We start from the raw sequence: 22,684 nt of genomic DNA, 5'->3' as shown, positions 1-22,684 counted from the left end.
GTATACATCCAGCAACATGTTGGACGAAATACGTGTAATTTTGTAATAGAGCCCATTAAAGGCTGCATTTCTTTTGTTTGAACACTAGTGCTGTCGTTTGAACAAAGGCTGTGTAGGTGTTACTCATGATAGCGTCTCGCTATAATTCCTCGAACCGCTTCTGTTGATTGTCTCATAGGAATCGCAGTCGTTCGCTCTCTACCTTTGCGAATATGTTGACCATGGATTATTGACACAGGTCAAGACATCCTAGAATGACGTTGTCCTGACTGCGCCAATTCATCAAACGACACACATAAGAATCCATCGAGGGCACTCTTTTGTTTGTTTCGTCTCCAACCACATAATATTAAAATATTAATTCAAAATGAGTAATGACGTTCCTAATAATTAAAGTAACTGTGGCGCATTGGATCTACACACGTGCTCTTCAATTGGTTTTTTATCAGGATTGACGACATAGCGTGACTGTTATTTTGCATTCCAAGCATGGGTGTGATTAGAATAGTTTCAATAATTCATTGTGCTCATCCAAAAAAACTTCCAGCTCGCCGGCGATATTCCTAGTTTTAGTCGAATTGAAGTTACTTGCGTATGTGTAGGGTGAAATTCGATGAAGAGGACGAAGTGCCATCTGGCATTAAACAACGTAAATAAATTCTTCCTGTTTAAAAAACGAACGACGAATCAATTATTTGGTATCGTTTATATAAAAATACATATATCGCGATAAAAAAAAGGAGATGAAGGTGAAAATTGGTTATATATGGTTATAAGTTTTTTTTCAAGCTAAATTTATGCAAAAAAAATACGAAAACAAAGTTATTCAGATTTCATTTGCATGGGACCACACTAATCGGATTCAAATATAAAGTAATAGGTATCCTAGCGGTATCATATATAGTTTACGACCTATTCTCATGCCTACCAAGTTTTTTGAGTATAATATCATAAAAATCGGTCGAGCCGTTTCGGAGGAGTTTGACCACGAACATCGTGACACGAGAATTTTATATATAAGATAATGGAACTTTGTTTTGATATTCATTTATTGAATATTTTCATCTATGAAAATTATTCTTGAATATCTATATAAATCTGGTAACATTATTTTCTTCTACAACATCGAGTCTCCCTCGTGCTGCACTTTCAACGCTAGGAGGCTGAGTAGACTAGTGAAATTATTTACTCTTGACGCCATCGAAGCGTTTGAATTTGGTCCTCTATTTTGGGAGTTAAATCATGTATAAAAGCAATCGGAATCATTTCTAGTAGGGCTTATCCTAGGAGGTCCATAATCGGATTCAAAGGTTTCCAAGCATGAGAGGTCTGAAACTCTATTTAGATTACCAAAGAAACATTTTTATTTATATACCAAACACACCTTGAATACCAGAAGATCACCTTAAATAACGGCTGCTTGAATTTCTGAAACAAATATATGAAAAAGCGTTCTCGAAAAATGGTTCATTTTTCGACCCGCCAACGCTTCTAATCTCAATGCACGATATATTGGACGTTAGTCCAACTCGCATGCTGTTAGTCACGCTAGGGCGCAACATTCCAATTCGCTTCCGATCAAGCTCAATAACATCCATCCTCACTTGTTATCAGTGTATTAACGAGAATAAAAGCTGGAAAACTGAAATGTCTTGTTTGACGTGTTTGAGAGTGAGGTGAGACGGTGAGAGAGAAGGATCGTGTGGAATAAAAGCGATGCTTCAAAACTGTCATTTGAGAGAGATAAATTTGAAGGTGAGATTTTTTTGTTTCCATGACATCTGCGGGAGCAAAACAGAAATCAGATCATGGTTCTTTGAACTCGTAGCATTTTGAGTGCATTATCGCGGAACCCATTCGGACAAAAAAGTATGTTACATTCTGTGGAATCCAGAACAGCCCCGCTTCTGGTTGACTTTAAATCACTTCGAAACAAATGGAACTTAAATGAAGCCAACAGATTTGAAGCCACACTTTGGTAACATATGAATCATAACAGTTATAGTGAGTACAACGTGACCTGGTTGTACTTGTTTCACATGCCCGCCTATTCGAGCCGTGTAAATAAACAGGGCGCCATTAAAAATGGTAGCCTATTTGATTTTACAAAATAAACTGTATGTTGGTTTTTACAGCAAGGCATAACAGGTGAAGAAAGAAAAACGTTGAAAAAAAATAGCGATCTAAAGGGAAAAGCTCACGTGACTCTTTGTTTTTGCGGCGAACAATATGCTGTTTTCGGTTTTGATCTCTGTTCCCCGGCTACGTGTGTATGTAATACATAGCCTAGTTTCAAAATTCAACCACAATACAGTTAAGGTTTCTCGCTTTTTAACCCCGGTGCATTATTCGCTCCACTGACAGCAGATGGACGAAACGGTAAATATACCGGCCGATTTTTTTTAGTACCAAGTGGAAATGATAGAAGCGCTTAATTGCAGGAAAAGAATGGCGTTGCATTCCGCTCTTTGAAGGTTACTGGGAAAAAAAAGCGAAAGGCGAAGGTCCAACGTGTATTCTCAGTGCTAGTACCGACAGTGACAATTGAAGCTTTTTCACAATTTGTTTTCTCTGCCTAATGGTGTGGTACGCAGCGAAATCAAATTAACTCTGAATGGACAAATTGGGAACGTGACTAATCGAGTAATTAAAATATACGAAAGAGTACAAAAGTTGAACCCGAGTTCAACTTCACGGACCGTGGCAGGTACATTTTTTGCTGGTTGATTTGTATTCATCCAATATCTCTTCTAATTTCTTTGCGATTTCGAAAGTCTAATCATAAATATTATATAGGTATGGTATTTACCATAAAACCATGGTTATGTTATAACCCCTGCAAAAATAACTGAAGAAGTGATGGTCAGAAAACACGCCAGATTGTAAACCACGGAAGCGGACGAGAAAATAAATTCCTTAACACCACTCGAAGCCAATCTTGTTTTGCCCGTTTATGCTCATTTCATCGCGCTTAACATACATTTAATCACTTATTTCTTTTAGCTCTACTACGATCTACTTGAATTTCCATCCCAACAACGATTACTTTCAACCTATGTTTTCCTTTTTAGCGCCACTTATGGCACTGTTTTCTTCATTGTTGTCCATTTTATCTGCAGGTTTTTCATTTCAAATAACTTTTAGCTTGAGTTTTCCCTTGTAATCACTCGTTGTATCATCTGATCGGGTTAAAGAGATAAGCAATAGTTACATTCATTATGCGCTCTTCACAGGTCACAAAGCTTGGTCCATAAGTGATATGGGTTTATCGCGATAAATCGTGAAACCCGCTGTTATGGCTGTGATTCGGCGAAAGGCACTGGTGCTGGATGCTCTGTCAAGACAGACATATTCCACGCCGAAACTTAATGTCCGTCGGAGGAAAACAGGCTGCGCAATGACTGAAAACGATTTCATCTGAGGCTCACCATTGCGCTTGGCATGCGATTCCATAATTCCATCGCAACAACCACGCCGTCCATCGGCTGAACGGTTGACGCTTTTGGATGTCACATACATTATGTGTTGTGTGCCCGAGCCGTAATGATGCGCCGCGGAGATTATCGTGGCTGCTCAGTAACGTAATTGCCCTCCCACGACGACGGCGCTTATCGTGACGCGCTGATTGGTCGCCACAAACAAATTTCCTGATTTTCCACCGAATCGATTATACAACCGAGCGGGCTTTGGAAAACAAAGTCCGCTCGGTTGGTTGCTTTCCAAAAATAAAACTGTTTTCGACTGTAACCGTGATTGTTATGGTTTATTCAACTGGCCAGCTGCTTTGCGACGGTTTGCGACTTTGTGCCTCAGTGGTTATGTACAAATAGAATATGGATGTGATGCTTATCGTCTAGGTTTGCATGCAAACTTCGGTTTCGTGAGGATGTTATGAGAACATAATTTAGGAATGTCGCAGTTCGGTCGGTGACTAGCACGCCTAAGTACTCGATACGCTCCTATTTGTAGCCTATTTGTTCCTATTTTCCAATGTATCGGGGAAACATTACTCCTAACTGTTGCTCATTGGCCTGTTTCACCAAACACATCCTACGCGCCAGCTGTTTTCCCACATGTTTGGCAGCCAATTCTCATTTCCGCTCGAATTCTCTCTTATCTCTTGCAGTGTTGGCCGGATTCCACTTCTTGAAAACCACGGCGACGCCATCATCATTGTACCACTACTTGACTGAATTGCAATAGTGATAGCTTGCCAAACCGGACAAGAAAAGGGCATCAATCTCATGTTGTTCCGGAAAATACAACAATCTTCACCTTCCTACCTCCTTTTGTTAAATTTACTGATTCTTGGATTCAGATGTAACAAAAGTGTCATTTTTCTGTTTGTAATCGTTTGTAATTTCTTACCAAACAAGGAATTTTTCGGGAACTTCCACATTTTTTTTAAATTTTGCAGTCTTCCGATTGAACGAGGATAATATTCTTGTCCAAGAATTTGTTTGCAAACGGGCAAACGGAGTACGTTCCATCGTCCATAACGACGCAATCGTATTTCGTCAGCAAAGCCTCATAGATTTTTCTAGAGCGTTTCTTTGCCTCAAAATTATACTTCGCGAAACGATTCAGTACAACTTGTGCCTTAAAACTTCTCAAACCAGCCCCTTCTTTGTTTTCTGAGTATGGGATTGTGGGGCCCCTGCTATTATCACAGCGCCTTTCGATGACAACATTGGAATGAGTTTTAGGAGGGCTTCATAGCCACATTGAACAATGGTCCAGGAGGTGCATTTAAGTGGAAATTAGCATTTAGAGCTCGATAGTTATTCTCTAGACAAAAACTGTCTTCGAAAGGCTTTTAGAACATACTGATACAAACATTTGCCGATGCAGAACTTGGCAATATCTCAACTTCACTCAAAGTTATTGATATTTCTCCACAAAAATATGCTCTCTTCAATTGCTTGCCGTTCTTTTTGGGGCGAACATAAAAAATGTTTGTTGACGGAATTTGAAAGAAAAAAAATCACTCTATATTTTCAAAGATATGTTATTTTTTGTATTTGAGAAAATTAAAATTGAAATCATGAGTTTTTGGGTAAAACCCCATCAATAACTTTGAGTAGGATTAAGATATTGAAAAATTCTGCATCGCAAAATGTTGGTATTGATAAGCTCTAAAAGTCGTACGAAGACAATTTTGATGTAGAGTTTTAAATATAAAAGTTAGAGTTAAATGACCGTCTTTTCATGGTTACCCTAATGTAACTTAGTTAAAATACAACTTTGTGGGAGATATTTATTCTTCAGACAAAAACTGTCTACGACAAAGTTGTTACATATGATAGAGCGCTAAAATTGTCGATGAAATAAAAAATCTTACTTTCTTATTTTTATAGATAGAGATAAACATAGTAGCCCTAGTTATTTTAAACAACTTTGTAGAACAAAGCCTTTTTCTATCTTTCAATATAATCGATTTAGCGCTTTTTTCCTAAGTTGCATTAAAGTGACCATGAAAAAGCGGTTTTTTTTCTCTAACTTTTATATTTCGAATTCTACATCAAAGCTGTTTTGGTACGACTTTTAGAGTTTATCAAGACCAACATTTTGCGGTGCAGAACTTGTCAATATCCTAATCTTACTCAAAGTTATTGATGGTTTTTCACCCTAAAACTCATGATTTTAATTTTAATTTACTCAAACACGAAAAATAACATAGTTTTGAAAATCACCCATTATGTAGAGTGAACTCTGCTCTTTCAAATGCCGCCAATAAACTTTGTTCATGTTTGCCCCAGAAAGAATGGCGAGCGGTTGAAGAGAGCTTATTTTTTGGGAAGAAATATCAATAACTTTGAGTGAAGTTGAGATGAAGTTGACAAGTTCTGTATCGAAAAATGTTTGTATCAGTATGTTCTAAAAGTCTTTCGGAGACAGTTTGTATGTAGAATTTGAAATATAAAAGATAGAGCAAAAAACTGTTTTTTTTTAATGGTGATCCTAACGCAACTTAGAAAAAAGCCATTATATCGGTTATTTCAAGAGATAGAAAAAAAAATTTGTTCTACAAAGATGTAACAAATAACTGGGACTACATCATTGTCGAACTATGTTTACCTCTATCTATAGAGATAAGAAAGTTAGATTTTTTATTTCATCGAAAATGTTGGTCACCCTATTTTTGGCAACATGAAAATGAGCGCTCTATCATATGTAACAACTTTGTCGAAGACAGTTTTTGTCTAGAGAATAACTGTCGAACTCTAAATGCTAATTCCCACTTAAATGCATCTCCTGGACCATTGTGCATTGGTTGCGCGTTCGGGATCAATCGTGTGTTCAAAAGTCAGGGCTCTCAATTGACCATCTTTGTGTTATTATAGAATAACTAGGTCCACGCAACAATTACCAGTGATGGAGATCGATTCACGGTCGGAGTCCTGGACTTTCTCCATTCATACAAGCGCCTCGGTTAAATTTGTCGTGCTTGGGTTATTCGTCGCAACTGAATCTTTTTAGCGACAAAATGTTTGAGCAATATTGAACGTATTCAAGTGGAACTTATGACTACTAATATAACGAACCTTCAAAAATAGCAATGCACAGCATTTATGTTCTCAGACATCTAGTGTTATCTGATTTTAGAATTATCGTGGATTTTTTTCAACTGTTCGTTATTTTCTATGATTGTTGATTCATAGTTTACAGGGTCTTCCAGATTAAACCCTCACGCAACAAATTTTAATAATTTATAATTACAAAAGTGAACCGAATTTTCATTTAAAAAAACGAAAATAAAGCTTATTTTAGGACGTTTTCGATGTGACCACCCCTGTTTTCGATTACGTGTTTTAAACGGTAAACAAAATTCTTCATGCACAACTCTAACATTACGACTTCGATGCTGTTGAAAATCCGGGTTATTTCTTCTATAAGTTCTTTCAAATGTTGTGGCTTATTAACATAGCAACGGTCCTTCACGTACCCCTAGAGGAAGTAATCGACGACGAGAAATGTTGAAATTCCTACCATAAGAGGACCAAGTTTCCTGAGGACTTCGGTTGCTCGAGTAACACGGTTTCACTAAAAATACACGTTCTTGTAAATTGTACATTTTGACACTAAACACATTGCAAAGTATTAGTATAATCGGACTACATTTACTAGTTTTGCAGACGTTAAAATTCGAGTTTGTTTTAAAACTGAAAAATTTCCGGAAATCGAGGTTTTAAAAAAAAATGTTCGGTGCCAAATGTCAGAAATTCATAATGTAACCATTCAATTCAACCACCTGTCCATTTTAACCCCACTGTACGTTTTACCTGCATCTTCCCAACACTCTTTTTACCTTGCTGTAGTGGTGGAGCAGCATTGCATACATTATCTTAACATTGGTGTAATATTGAACTATGTTCACGAAATCCATTGATGGATCTGTTCCATGTTTTTCATTCAATGTTCCATTGTTTATCAACGAAGAAAGAGTTTCGTGCTGTGATATAAAGGTTTTTGTAAAGTTTTGTTAGGATTGTTACTTTTTTCAAAAAATCGTAACTTTTGAACTACTAGACCGATTCATGTGATCGACTTATCAAACTAAAGCCAATCAGCATGAAAAATAGAAAAATGACACAAAAAAATTGGAAAATGGCCTGTCCAATGAGCTACCGCAACCAACAAATATTAAATTTGCAAAATCATTACTCAAAAACGATAAATGTAATCATATCTCTGATTTTTGAATAAATTATGTAAAAAAATCGAGGGGTTGTATCCGAGACACGGCCGCTTTAGTACGTAGGACTACGCAACTTTTTGTTTTAAAATTTGTTGGTTCATCAGTTCGGATATATTTGCGAATACGTCGAAATTTCATAAATAACTCTTTAATAAGTTTAGGAGAACCTGAAAAGGTGTAATGGCTTGCATGGTTTTGTAGAATCATTTCGAGAAGCAACGATTCTTTTTTGCCTTTGTGAGAACAATACACTTATTGGTTATATGTCGCAATTTGTTTCTTTATATCACTGAGTTTTTAACAAGATGCACCTTCCGTGCATCGTCATTCAACAAGCATCAAACACGCATCTAACAGATGCACTCAGTTGCAGCGATAAAAATGAAACATTGCGAGAATGGCCGTTTTTGAAAGATTGTTTCTCGACTCTCGATCAAAACCGTCAACAAAGCTAGGAGCTTGTTGCGTCAGAACTGAGCCGATGCGCACGAGACCAAATACGAATGGCGACTAAAAGTATCGAAGGTGTGCTATTCATATGTACAGGAAATGAACAAGTTCTAAGTTTCGTACAACTTAGTTAACTTGTTAAGCAACTGTGTTAATTGCAACGCCAGATACACTTCAAGTGAAATATTGGCTAGCGTTTTTATAAGTTTGAAAAGTCTGAGAATGAAGTGTAATCTTGTTTATCGAATCGTTAGGAAGTAACGTGTGACTTTCTTTTTGGACGACTGGAAAAGTTTTGGCAGATGACGTTCAGCATGAACTGAGCGATTGAATTAGAACGCCATGGAGTAAATTTGATGAAAATGAAAATGTGCTCAAACCTAACTTGAGATAACAAGCTTTTTTTTGTCCTTTCAAGACCGCGATCCTGCTTATTTGAGATGAAATGCCAATAAAAGTCGTGCTTGTCTTCCTGGTATGGGTTTGAGAAACATTTAAAGCTGGTTAAAAAGTTAAAGGCGGTGATATTCTGAGACATACGATCAACACAATAATAACTGTCATTCGAAACAGTTACCAATAAAATTTGAATATCACTCGCCGTACTTCCTTGAGGGATACGAGAGTGAGTGAGTCCTTTAACCAGACGCTGTTATGTCATTACCTTTGTCTGGGTCCCTTCACATTGCTCAATTCCGGGTAATGAGAGGGCTGACTCATAACCAAAGGTAGATGAATTGAAGTCGATATTTATCAGCTTCAAATTGCCTTCAATGAATGTTATTCTTTAGTTACTTGATTATCCCTAAGGTTAGCCCCAAACCGTGGCTCAAAAGTCTGGAATTGAGTCGGGACTTTATTTCCTGACTCTTCCTGACTTCCTGACTATTCCTGACTTTATTTCCTGACTCTTCTAAACTCGAGTCCACCGCGAGCAATCGATTTTTCACCTTACTAACCATAGGTTTAAGAAAATTGTTTATATATATATATATATATATATATATATATATATATATATATATATATATATATATATATATATAGTATATATAGTTTTAAAAGTATACTTAAGAATTTGGCTTCTTTAATTTAAACTTATGTAACTGATACTGTAAAAATATTCGAATTTATAAAAACAAAAAAAAACTGAATATTGTATTTGTATGAGAGAAAAAATGTACACGCTGTATAATACGTAAAACGCGCGGATCGTTAAAATTTACGATTCCGTGTTTTTGTGCACACTTAAATGAACCTTCGAAAAAAGCAATGGTTTACAAAAACCAAAAGCTTCATCAGCCGGAGCAAAACCATGTCTAAGCTAGAAATGATGATCCGATCAATCATTATTTGCTTAGACGTATGGAAACAGATGTTCTAAAAGAATGAAGTTCGGATACCATCCAAGTGAGTCACAGTCTAGCGCAGTATTCACGTACGGGCTCAATTCGATGGCGATTCCTCAGAAGTTGTCATTTCCATACATGTCATGTCTGTGTTAGCATCAGTTACTTTTATGATAAAAAATATTCTGGATTCTGGGACCTCCAAACTCAAGAAACAATAATCTCAGATTATTCTTATAACATTTTGGATCAGTTGGATAGTTAATTCATAGTTCTTTATTGCCTGCGCGTGAACACTGCACAAGTTGGTCATACTTTGCAATCAGTTTCATTTTGCCAACGCACGCACTGCACTAAGTTTGCACTGCAGATGTTCTTCATTTTCTTTTTAGTATTAAAGAGGCTTAGAAACTTGAAAACTCATTTGTTCCCACCTTCGGAAAAGCAAATTAGAAAATCAAAATCAACTCCGTCGGGAAAAACTACGTATGATATCATCACTAAGAAAGGTTGTTGATTACTCGCTGGCTAGAACGAGACTAGAATGTTCGCCAATCAAATATTTCATACTCTCGCATGGTGCAAATTTCTTGAAAGGGTGGAGTTTAGGAAGGATTGTTGTGACGCCTGTCAGTGTGGGTGTCAAATCCGAAAACCTATCGCGTTTTCATGAAGTGATGTTAACATTAATAACTATTTTTGCTGCAAATGGATTTTGATGTTCCGTATCGAAAATATGTTTGAATGAATATAATTTATATAAAGTATACCGGGACGAGTTGAAACATTTTTTTCCAAGTTCAAGTTGAAAGTTATCTTTAAAAATCACTAAATCACAGCATATGCAAGGCATGACAGATGAATTCCGATAAAAAATAGAGATTTACACTGGATGTTTCGAAAAATATTAATTTTAAAAGTGTTTAGTTTTCATATGCATTGTTTTAACTTGTCCTTCAGAGCGGGGTAAGTTGAAACGCGAACTATCTACAACTGATTTATGAAACACTAAATTGAAGGAATAACTTATAAACAATTAAAAAAAGGGGTTTTGGTACACGTGAGATGTGGTGGAATAGTCTGATATACGCAAAATGGACACTACAAACTAGGAATTGATATACGAAACAATAACATCAAAACTATTATTTTAGACGCTTTCATGTCAGAGTAGAACCACTCAAAACGGCCACTAATGAGGTTTATAAGATCATTCAAATATTCATAAATGACGTAACACGCTCAGGAAGGGAGAAGGGGATGCCATGTGGAAATTTGTTTAGAAATAAATCCAAATATGTTTGAACATTTTATGTAAATTACTATTTGTTACAAGTCATGTAGGGAAGAGGGAGTCTAAAATAGTAAAAAAAAGTGCGTTACGTAGTATTTGAACGACCCCTAGTTGCAAAATTAACAAATTTGACATGTCTGTGTATTCATAAATTACGTAGAAAATACTGTGAATAATTCTTATTCTTTGAATTTATCATCATTCATTCATCCAGCAATCACCAACAAATATCGTCCGGCTCCTGCAACAAAGTTTAAAAATAGTCGATTTCACTGCTTATTCAACTTACCCCAGAGTTGAACAGAACATGGGGTCAGTTGAAGTGCTCAGAGCTATACAGGAAAAGATTTTTCAGTTTAGTTTTCAAAACCATTACACTTGATTCTCTCTATTTGATTACCTGACGTGCAATTATGGCGATATTTTTGAAAAAAAACTGTGTTTTCGGACAGATTGTAAACAAAAGCGCGGATTGCGTTAAGGCATTCCAGTATTCTGGTAATGCCTATCATAAGGTGGGTTGAAAGGTAATGTTTACTGGAAAAATATATCACATCAATCCATCATGCCTAGTAAAATTGATGATTTCAGTTTTTAATTTACCCCGAATTTCATTGCAATCCCCTATCCTGTAAATAGTTATAATTAATGGAAAATGGTAGCATTCTCATGTTCCCATATATCTGTTCTTCCCCTTTGTGTGCTCACCTAACCGATTTGATTGACGGTACCGTAAATTTTTCAGATGGATTAAAGAAGAATACATTCTCGTAAACGGCTACTGTCAAAATTTCAGCCGAACTGGACTCGTAGTGTTGTTTTGACCGTGTGTGGAAGCGTGCGTGTCCGCGGATTTTAGAAAAATGAAAAAAAAAATGGAAATTCCGCCGTCGCCACAGCCAATTTGGTCGAATTGCACTACGAACTGCTGCCCCATCCACCGTATTCTCCAGATTTAGCTCCGTGCGACTTTTTTTTTGTTTCAAAACATGAAAAAGTCACTCACCGGGCAGAAATTTGAATCGAATGAGGAGGTCATCGACGCCACGGAGACCTACTTTGCAGACCTTGAGAAAACGTATTTTTAGATGGATTAAATATGGATTAAGTACTTATCGGAGTGCCCTCGTATAGGGAGAGAGGGGGCAGAAGAGTACGGACATGTTAAGAATAACTTTAATTGTATCTTTGGGAACTCTGTTTCCCAAATCTTCAATGCAGTTTCTTGCAATTCAATATACTGTTTTTCGAATTAATCGGGCAAATGTTTTACAAAGAAGTGTTTTTCAATGTTTACTGAAATTCAAATAAATTTTTGGTTCGCGTCTTCCATGAAGTACTTCCTCATGATATATTATTCAATGTGAGAAAGGAACATATCAGAAGAATTAACGGCCTCTTAGACCACTTTTAAAAACTGTCCATTTTTATTTCACGGATAGTCATTCCATATTCAGGTGAAAACTGTAAATCAATTCTTATACACCAGGGGTGGTCAAAATATTGGAGAATGTTCAAGTGAAATCGGCATTTTGAGATGCATCAGAGATGTTTTTTGTTTTGTTTTTGAGATATGAATTTGTCCGGTTGTCCGAATAAACATTTTTTCTCCCTTATCCAAAAATGACTTTTTGCAAAAAAATCATAACATTTGAACTACTGAACCGATTCAGATGATCGACATATTAAATTGAAGCCAATAAGATAATATATTAGATATTTGAAAAAATACCACACTTGCTGGAAGATTGGATTCTAGTCGCATAGGAATATTGAACAAAAGCTTAAAACATGTTAAATTTGCAGAATAATAACTCAAAAATGAAGAATAATACCTCTCTGATTTTCGGACATATTATGTAAAAAAAACCTCAGATTTCCACAAAAAATATAAAAAAATATAGCGCCCTCTATCTTTAACCGAGAAAACTATGAAAAAATAACTCAATCAATAATTACAAAAACTAAAATTCAAATTTTTCGAAAAAAGTAATTTATTTAAAGAAATTTTACATAAGCTTCAATTTGATGTGTCGATAATATGAATCGGTCCAGTAGTTCGAAAGTTATGAATGGGGAAAAAAGCTTTTTTGAACCATCGATCAACTTTGAAAAATCATGTCTCAAAAACGAAAAAAAAAGCATCGATGATATCGAGATTTTTTTTGTGAAAAATCCTCAGCTAGCGAACCCAGTATTATAATATTCACTGAGGAACCTTTTCCATTACAAAGTTAAAAATTATCGTATTTTTTTCTCTATCTCAGAGTCGGTGTGTCTATGTTTTCATCTCATTTTTTGTGTTTTGTTTTCTTACCAGTTTGGCTCCTTCTATTAGTGAAACTCATATCGTATTTCAGTAATCAATACTCGACAACAACATCGTAGCAAAATAAAAGACTGATTGAATCTCAATCGTATTATAGTTAAAGCAACTATCGCTACTCCAGCACAGTAATCAATAATAGAGAACACAGTTATCAAAAGAAAAATTAACACGAGCTTATCTGAATGACCAACTGTACACTTGAGCGGAAGAAAAGCTAATTGATCTGGCAACGTATGTTTAATTTCCCGGAAAAATCTCGGATCAAATTTGCCGAAAACATTATTACTCTCTTATTTTTATGTAACATCGCATCATGTTGTAATTTCATTCATTACAACCGACCATATTCCAATTCCATATTATCAACATAGAAGCACTTTCCGGATGTTAAACAAATACTTTTCCATCCGCATCTTCCAATCCAATTAGAGCCATAAGCTTTTGCCCCCTCGCTGAAGCGATCCATTTCTGGGGTTAAAGGCACCGTCCGATAGATAATTCACACATCCGCCAATGAATAGTGGCGTATGTCGGAACCAAATGAATCGAAAGGAAAATCTCGGACAAGTGAATTTTATGCGGATGCGAAACATTATACGAACCACTACTTTGCACCAACTAATCTGAATGCCAGATGATACCCCGATACAGGTGTGAATTTAATAAATGGAACATAATTGTTGGCAATTCAGTAGTCTCACTTTCAAGCAGATCGCACACTCGGAAGAAACAAAAACCCGCAACAAATCAGCATTAAAATTTACATTTGCAACTGTTGATCCATCGAGCTGTGCTGGACGATGACCAAAAGCCACCGGTTGACTAATTTCCATAAGTGATGAAAAAAAAAACGTTTCGCGCATTTTCTTGCCAATTTCGGCCGTTGTTTGGCTAAATGCGGCAGACAATTTGAAATAATTTGGAATTGGATGGCGAGACAAATGCGAACCTGTTGTTGAAATTAAACAACATTTGTGTTATATTTTTTGGGCTACATTTTATCTGAGATGGCTTTGTTTACATTGCTTTAAATGATAAAGGCCACTCCCAACCGTGACTACTGTTTCGTTTTCAAATGACTATTGTCCGGCTAAATGCCTCCTCCATGTTTGTAGTTTAGGAAAATCTGTTGTGGTTTGGGGTCATAATTCATAAGTATGTTCTATCGTGCACAGGGTCAAATCACATTTGATAAGAAAAAAATCTACGCATATAATCGAATCTCAACTAGAGCAGAATTATTGAACCTATCTTGCTTTGGGCTCCGTAAAGCACCGTAAACTATGTCATCAAATGAATAATGCTTTCGCAGGACCAGATGTAAAAAAGCAACCAACATAAGCTTCGAACCATAGCTACTCAGATGTTCGTAATGTCATCCAATCATCAATCATAACAAAACTTAAACTGCTCGGATGCAGCTAATTTATACTACACACTCCCATTGGAATCAGGCCGCTTGCATCACGAGCATCGCCACCTAACGAGGGCGAATTTGTAAACACACGTGTTATGGTCATCATCATCATCTACGCGAGAGAGCGAGTAACTTTTTTCGCGCTTTCGCTGCACAGGGCATAAACGGGTTACCGGTCACACGTTTTCCACGGTCCCCACACTTACGATTTTTATTTTCGGATTAATTGGAATGTCCTCGTTTCGTTTCTCGCGTAATTTTTAATAATTCCTCTAAGGCTTTGTTTTGATTTTTTCGTTTACAGATCTCTTGAATCGAAACTAACCGAGAGGATTTGAACCACCGCAACCTGTTGCACTAGATGGTGTTTCCCGAGCTTCACATCCAGGTGTCGTTAGCAGGGCCCGTTTCCTACCGAGATGTCCTCTAAACCAGCGACGCCGCTCGAGCAGCGGCGAATTTTCCCGGGCGAATGCGAAAGCACCCGAATCCCGATGCTTTCGCCAACCCCATTCCGGCGGTCCTACTCGCTGCGTATGCGCACCAGCCAAAGCTTCCATGACTACCAACATTACCGCGAGTGCGAGTGTGGTGGTGGAAACATGCATCAACCAACGAATCTGTCCGGTCCTTCGATACCCAGTATTAAAGTGAAAAATTCCCTCAGCAATGGAAACAAACCGACCAGTCACCATCATCATCAACAACGAGCCGCCACAGCGGAGCCATTCGATCCGCAGAACAGCACCAAAGGGTCTCCCTCGTCGCCGGGCAGTACGCTGATACCCAATGGCATAATCGGACACGGCCATAATGCCATTTCGCCGCCGTCGGGCTCCGGGCAGAAGACTTCGTCCTCGCAGTCGACTCGCAAGAACAGTCTGCAGAAAAATGATCGGGGAATGGTGAGTGATAACTAATTGTCTCAATTGTCTGGTGTACATAATCATGTTCGAAATTACATAATAATATTCAGTGTGGAATGGAAAGAATAGTGAAAAATGAAAGAACTTTATGTGACAGTTGAGTTTGACCTACATAACAGTGAGTGCCACCAGTTCGATGCCTCTGCGAACACCCACACTTTTCCACCCACGTGAGAATACGGTGGTGCAAAGCATTGTAAACAGGGTAGGTTACCCGCAAAGTGATAATGAGATTGTTCGAACGTCGAGCGAAATATTCGAATAGTTACGAAATTATGTTTCAAGTTCAATATGAAATGTCGTGGATACGTTTTGCTTTTTTGATCTACTTACTCGAAGAAGTTCTTTCTTTGAACACTAAGAATTCGACGTTTTGTGATATTGTTTGGAACGAGCTACTGGAAGAATCATTGAATCCTATCCAGGTTTAGGGAAGGTGCATCTTGTTTGATCATTACAACATACAAATATGTTTGCTCAATTGGAAATGCGACCAAACTGAACTGAAAAAACTGTCCAATAGCAGATATCAGTAAAGTCACACGAGTCGTTGTCATCGTCGTGTAATTTTTGAAGTGTTCTGAAGTGTAGACTGTCAAAACGCGGAACGAGTTTCATCACCATGCGGATGAACCGTTGTGTGCGCGTAACAATTTTATCCGTTAAATGTGGCTGTTGTAGTTTCGTTTCAGTCCGAATGCAGTGTTTATTCTATTTTGGAAGGACCTCGGGCTACAGAATACGGTCCATGATGTCCTACTTTTCTTTGACGAGTGCTAAACGGTCGAAACCATATTTGGAACTTAGCCAACAAATCCGTTAGACGTACATTCCGAACGTTTCAATATAGGCCGAAATCATAATCAAAGTTCTGTCCCACTTTATGTTGTTGTCTTTTGTCCTTCCGCTCTGGGGGTGCATATCGTAATGGATTGAAAAAAAAAAACTTTTACGTATACACATTGCCGATTACCTTCACTCTATCATGAGAGATAAGTTGGTGTGCTGAGTAAAGATGACGTATGATTTCATGAAGCATGGAACGAATAGAAATAACTGTTTTGATATACGAAATAGCAGCAAATCCTTGAAACAGACAAAAGAGGCACATAGAAATGAAAAGAATTATTTTCATTACAATCAAATCAAATATTACAGCAGCTCATGTTGTGAATTCATTTACTTTACTACACTACTTGACTAAAAATAATTGTTGAACATTAGGGTTTCTTCAGCACCAATAATCAAAACTACACCAATGGTTTTCATCAAAAAGTATTTTTTTACAGCTTGACCGCTAATGGGTTGATGCAAGTACAGTGCACTCAAGGCGAACAGAAGTATACTACCAGGTGATTCAATACGTTAAAACATTCTGCGGTCATCTTGAAAGTCTATTGGTTATTGTTTGCAAACAATACAAATTGCGCTTGTGCGTGGTTTGTGCACTCTATTAAATACGAAATTTTCCGTTGCAAACGTTTCGTTTTCCCTTAACGCGAAACGTTTATCTTTGAATAAAGCACAGCTGAAACTGAAAAAGAAAGAATCCAGAATTCCAGAAGCTTGTGTTCAATCTCTCCGTTTTGCTTCAGGTAAACAGTCCCCCTTCCGCTTTCTTCCATACTGTTTTCATATATCTTCCTCTAACCCACTTAGTAACCAGACGGTGTAAGCACTCAAGATAGACCCATCTTGGGTGCACTCACCCACCTGAACGAGACATTTCCTGTCATTTCTTACCTTGAGATGCTAAACTTTTCTCTTTCATAAGAATTGCGAAACTGAAACACAATACCAGCAATAGCTTTTTTCACATCGACAAATATGCTCAAACATCTATAACGTTATGAATTTTATGAAGAGGCTCAAAAATCATTGACAGGAGGTGAATCAATCCTATGAAAAACTTATTGACAAGATAATATGAACGAATTGTGGTTTTCCTTTATTCAAGGAAAAACCCCAATTCGCTAATTTATTATTTTTTGAAAAAATATTTAGTTTTATTTAATATAACAAAAAAGAAAGACAAAAAGGCAACACACAGGGTTGCCGAGTGTTTTTCAGTAAAGTCTGAATGCAGGTGAATAAAAATTCTGAATTTGTCTGTATTTTCTTGAAATGGAATATTTTTTGATTTTTTGTGGTTTGAATTGCAATTTTTTAATAGTTTCAAACATCTGATTCGTATAGAACGATATCATACTGCTACAGATTCACACAGAACGATATATTTATTACACATCGAAACACTATATTCAAATACATATTAGGTGGGGGAAAAAATATTCCATTATTTTTGGGTGAAATTCAAACTTTTTTTTCATATGCTTCTGATTGTCCGTTTTGGCTTAAATATGCACCGTTTTATCGTAAAATTCAACAACGCATGGTTGTCCCATGTTGCAAAATCAGCAACTGAGAAAAACGCAATCAAAGTTTCTAGCATATTTGTCTACCTGAAACTTCAAGCATTTCAGTTTAGCAGTACACCGGGTTTTTTTATGAGCAGTAAATAGGTGTCTAATACAATGCGAAAAGTTCCGCTCACGTGAATGAAAATTATTATTGATTATAAATTTAAAAATTCATGGTGGGACAGTTATGCCCAGAATATCAACATGGGACAATTGAGCTTGATGTTGTTTTTTAAAAGTTAGGAACAAACAATAACTTTTTTTGGTATTTTTTCCGGAAGAGTGGGCATAAAAACATCGTTTTTTAAAGAAAAGTTAAAAAAAAAGTTTTTTAAAAAAAAAGTAACATGGGACAACTATGCGTAGAACGGCATTCAGGTAGTTTTTCAATACGAGTAAATAATGGTAATCGCTTGGTGGATGCATTCAAACATTCCAATTAAGAGTCACTGTAGATATGCGTTGTCGTAATGGAACACAACACCTTTTCTACTGGCCATTTTTGGATTTTTCTGGTCAATAACTAGCTTCAAATGGTTGTTGATAATAGAGATCTGAATTTAGTGTATTGCACTTAAACAAAAAAAAAATGATTTTTTTTTAAATTGCACAATTTTTCTATTACATTATTGACATCATAAACACCATTCACAATTTCAGCTGTCTGACTTGCATTTTCACCTTTATTTAAGAAAAAGTGTAAAATGTACTGAATTTTCGCTTTATTGACTTCCATTGTTAACACCCTGTAACTCACAACTAAATGGAATAAACAAAAAACAGCAAAATAATTTGCTTTAGTGTGGAATGTCACCTTCACAACGTGTTCAAACTTGAAATTGTAGGATCGATATCACGCGAGATATTGATCACTAAAGTTAGTTAAATAATGGATTACTTTTTCCCCAACCTAATATATTTTAGAAAATTTCGTGCAAAGATAAAATGTAGAGAGATAAGACATCTTCAGAGACATATCTTGCAAAAGCTTTTTCGTTTTATTCGTCAGTTTAAGGATATATGACAGATAGGTATAGCTGACAAAATTGATCGTTCGACGAGTTACAGATTGATACCACTTTGGCCTATTCTACATTATCTATGTTTATCAAGAAAAACTAGAAGAGAATCGTACGTCATCAAATCTACTAAAGAACCCTTGAAAAACTGCTTCTAATAACACTCATCTTTTCGCACATGGATGCAACATCCTGAGAGGTCCTATTTCAGAAGCTTCTAAATTTCATCAAATTTGCCACTTCGCAAACGAATACAGCTAAGTTGCTATAAATGTTATGACAGTGAAAGCCAGTCAGAAGAGTTTAATGTTATGAAAGTTAAAGCCAGTCAGAAGAGTTGACGTTCTATTAGTGCGATAAATCAAGTGACACCAATATTATCAGTCATTGAAAGGCGTTTTACCAAATTTTAGAATTCTTCTCAGAAAGTAATGAAAAATCGTCTGAAAGAGGTTGACAATCGTATAAGCGTGAATAATGACAACGTTGTTTTACCCCTATTACCGGAGTATCTACCCTAGTATTATTATTGTATTACATTACATCATGACAAGAATTTTGTGTTAAAGTGGAGATATTTTTACAGTAAGGGAAATCTTCAAATTCATTTTATTGCTGACACACGTACTTCCGTATTTGCCACTCAAAATATACACAGTTTTCCCATTTAAAATAATACACCATGTAACGTATGCATTCAGAAAATGGACTAATTTCGATGATGAGATACTACAAAAGATAATTCAATGAAACAAATTTCCTTAACCCCCACATTTATTAGGCCTTTCACAAAATTCTTCGACGCTCATATCAGTTATTCTGCAACATCCATGGCGAAAACAGTCAAGCAACTTCGCTATATGCTTTGTTCGAACTCGCAGCTCCACCCAGGAGTGAAGAAGATGGACATCGTGAGGCACTTGGCACGGATATAGCCGATCCGACACTTACAACATCCTCTGCCTTCTGGAAAAGGCGAGAGTGTCGAACGGAAGCCTGGGGTGGCATTGCGCATTTCGAAACGAGTAACTCGTTTCGAGAGAATTCGAACTCAAATCGAAATGGTTTTAGTATTATGTATATTTTTCAAGTTAATATTTTCGGTGTACTAGGTTTAGAGCAAAATTTGTTTTGAAATGTAAAATTTTTGGGTTCGTAACCAAAGCTGGTCAAAGGCATGTCAAAATGGTCGAAACGAACAAGAATCACCCGTTTCGAAATGCGCAATATCACCCCTGTTTCCAGTCGCGCGACCGTAAAGTACAGCAGGAGCGGAAGTGGAAGACCGAAAGGATCGTTGCCTCATCGTTCCATACCTTGTGTCGTGAGATTGACCGGCCAAACGTTGGAGAGGTACCTGGCCAGCATGGACATTTGTTATGTCGAAGGATCGTTCGAGACCGGCTTTGTCTGAGTTTTTGGCCGGAACTGGTCTTGGCTCATTAAATCAAAAAACCACCGGAAGAGATGGACCCGCTGAAGGTAAACGTTGGACCGAAGACCTGCGACTGATAGAAAATTTTTGGGCGAATCTCGACTGGAAGATCTTATCTAATAATTCCGTGAATAAAACGGAGAAGTAGTTGAGTTGAGCGAAGACAACGAAAAAGCTCAAGAACATGCCGACATCCATCTTTCCATCGACCGTGGGTAAGGTTCCGGAAAACTGTCGTAAGGCAAGGCATCGAAGGATTTTTGTGAAAGGCTTAATAAACGGAAGGAAAAGGAAAAATAATTCCATTGAATTCTCTTTGTATGTATTTTTTTTCATTGGCATCCAAAATCATAAAAGTAGAGCACTCTAAACGAGCATTCACAAACGAACGGCCGTAATACAATATATGTTTTTAATCTGCTGGAACTCTGACTTCAGTTGCAGTTGTGAGCGGCAAACCAAGCACGTAATTTGCGTAATTGCACGAAGCTAGGTCCCACCAGATGCGATGGGACCAGCTGTCCCATCGCAAAGCAGGGAAACGAAAGAAAATCGAACGGTGAACGGCGTGGATTTGAATTATTTTCTTGGGAAAACCTTTTTTTATGCGATCCCTATCTACCGCACAAAAATAAGATTTTTTTTCAAATTGTGTACCGAACACGAGTTTTTAAAGCTACTGTTGAAATTTTGTTCGATTTTTTATGCAAATTTTATTATGCGAAAATTGCTCCTTCTGGCGCTTACGCCAAAATGCGAGATTATTGCAGAACAACTGCTTAGTTAGGCTAAGTTTTTTAAATGGTTCACGCTTGACCAAAACAAAAAAGGTTTTATAAATAGTCCCATAAACAACGATAGACGCTATATCCAATAGGGGGCTTACCATATAACGGTTGTAAATAAAAAATGAGAATTTTTTCAATACCTTTCAGTAACTCAAATAAAGAGTGTAAAGTTTTCATTCTCCAAGAAAATTGCTCTTTGGGCTCCCTAGAAACAGTAGGCGTGTTTGGTTTTGCTAGTTTGAATTTGGTCAAAGCAAAGATGGCGTCGAAACAGCACGTGCTCCGCGAACGCATTGTACGGTTCTACGAAACGCATTTCCAGCAAGGAAAAAAGTTCACGGTGGCACATTTTAACCCATTTTAGGCCAAGCGTTCGAAAAATCGAACAGCAACTTTGATAATTTTTCATGTCTTTGGACAGGAACCTTATGGTAATGTTTTTGCACCAAAAGATAGCTTAATTTATTAGCTATCACTTATATCGATTTCATACAATTTTGAGTAACTTTTTTGGATAATAAATTCGATTTAAAGCAAGTATGTTTGGAAGGTGTTTTCAATTTCCATTAAAAACCCCAATAAAATACAAAAATATGTGAAGTTTTCTACAGTACTGCTCTGATAAAAGAACATACATTGTGATATAGAGCGAAAATCATTTGATTGAGCCGCATACAGGAAAATAACAGCCGGGGAAATTTAGTGTTCGAAAAATCGAACGTTGGCCATAACGAACATTTTTTTTTTCTGCTGAATCAACACCAACACATCTAACATCCGCTGCGCATTTTGATTTGTTTACTTTAGAAGACGGAAGGTTTTTCATTTCTTTTTGCATTTTCAGTTGTGAATGTTTGCAAATATCGATTAATTTAGCAAATATTATCGAAAATCTGTATGATTTTTTGTCCGTAACAACATTAGGTGATGGCGGCCCGTAGAATTTCTTTTGTGGAGGAGCTGGAGTAAATGATCAATACGTGCAACGAGGATCCTTATGAGATTGTTTGGGTGAATATTCTTCCGCCGGACCGAATAATAACCTCCCAACCCTCTATGCCATTGTTTTTTAGCAGTACTCTGGTACTTTGCAGGTTTTGGAAAATGTTCGATTTTTTCGGGAAATGGATAATTGGAGAGACTAGTTTTTAAGCATTGACATTTCTCCACAGTTAACAATAAAAATAACACAGCATATGCTTTCGTTTGAAAGAAAAAGCCTGTCAGTAATAAGTTAAAATTACATGAAATAAGAAATGCCACATCTCACCTTAGGTGGATTAATTTGGATTTATACTTAGAGACCTCCATTCTCCTGTTCTTGTTCTTCCGGGAATCCAAAATTGATGCATTTATGAATAACGTATATTTGCTAATTGAAGTGACTTTTAGTTTGCAGTATGTTTGTACTTGCAAAAAAAAAATGCGGGTTTCGGCCAATGTTCGATTTTTCGAACAGTCATTTCCCGGAAAATGGAAGAAGGGAAAAACATAATTCTTGAACATTGGAGTTCCTTTAGCGTTAATAATCGAAAATACAACAATGGCTTTCGTCAAA

General features: G+C 36.8%; 1 protein-coding gene across 3 annotated transcripts in view; it reads left to right on the top strand.

Annotated features, from left to right (window-relative positions):
• The window catches only part of LOC129775277 (protein quick-to-court), a 99,572-nt gene that overhangs the window by 42,153 nt on the left and 34,735 nt on the right, over positions 1 to 22,684 (top strand). For all 3 annotated transcript variants that reach the window (XM_055779796.1, XM_055779798.1, XM_055779795.1), the window contains exon 2: positions 14,843 to 15,443. In XM_055779796.1, the coding sequence (XP_055635771.1) occupies positions 14,958 to 15,443 (486 nt within the window). In that variant the 5' untranslated portion in view covers positions 14,843 to 14,957. The remainder of the gene's footprint in view (positions 1 to 14,842; positions 15,444 to 22,684) is intronic.

This window comes from Toxorhynchites rutilus, chromosome 3 (genome assembly GCF_029784135.1).
Source record: "Toxorhynchites rutilus septentrionalis strain SRP chromosome 3, ASM2978413v1, whole genome shotgun sequence".
NCBI classification, from domain to species: domain Eukaryota; kingdom Metazoa; phylum Arthropoda; class Insecta; order Diptera; family Culicidae; genus Toxorhynchites; species Toxorhynchites rutilus.
Note: the sequence above shows the minus strand (reverse complement) of the source record. Positions and strands in the feature narration are given on the sequence as shown.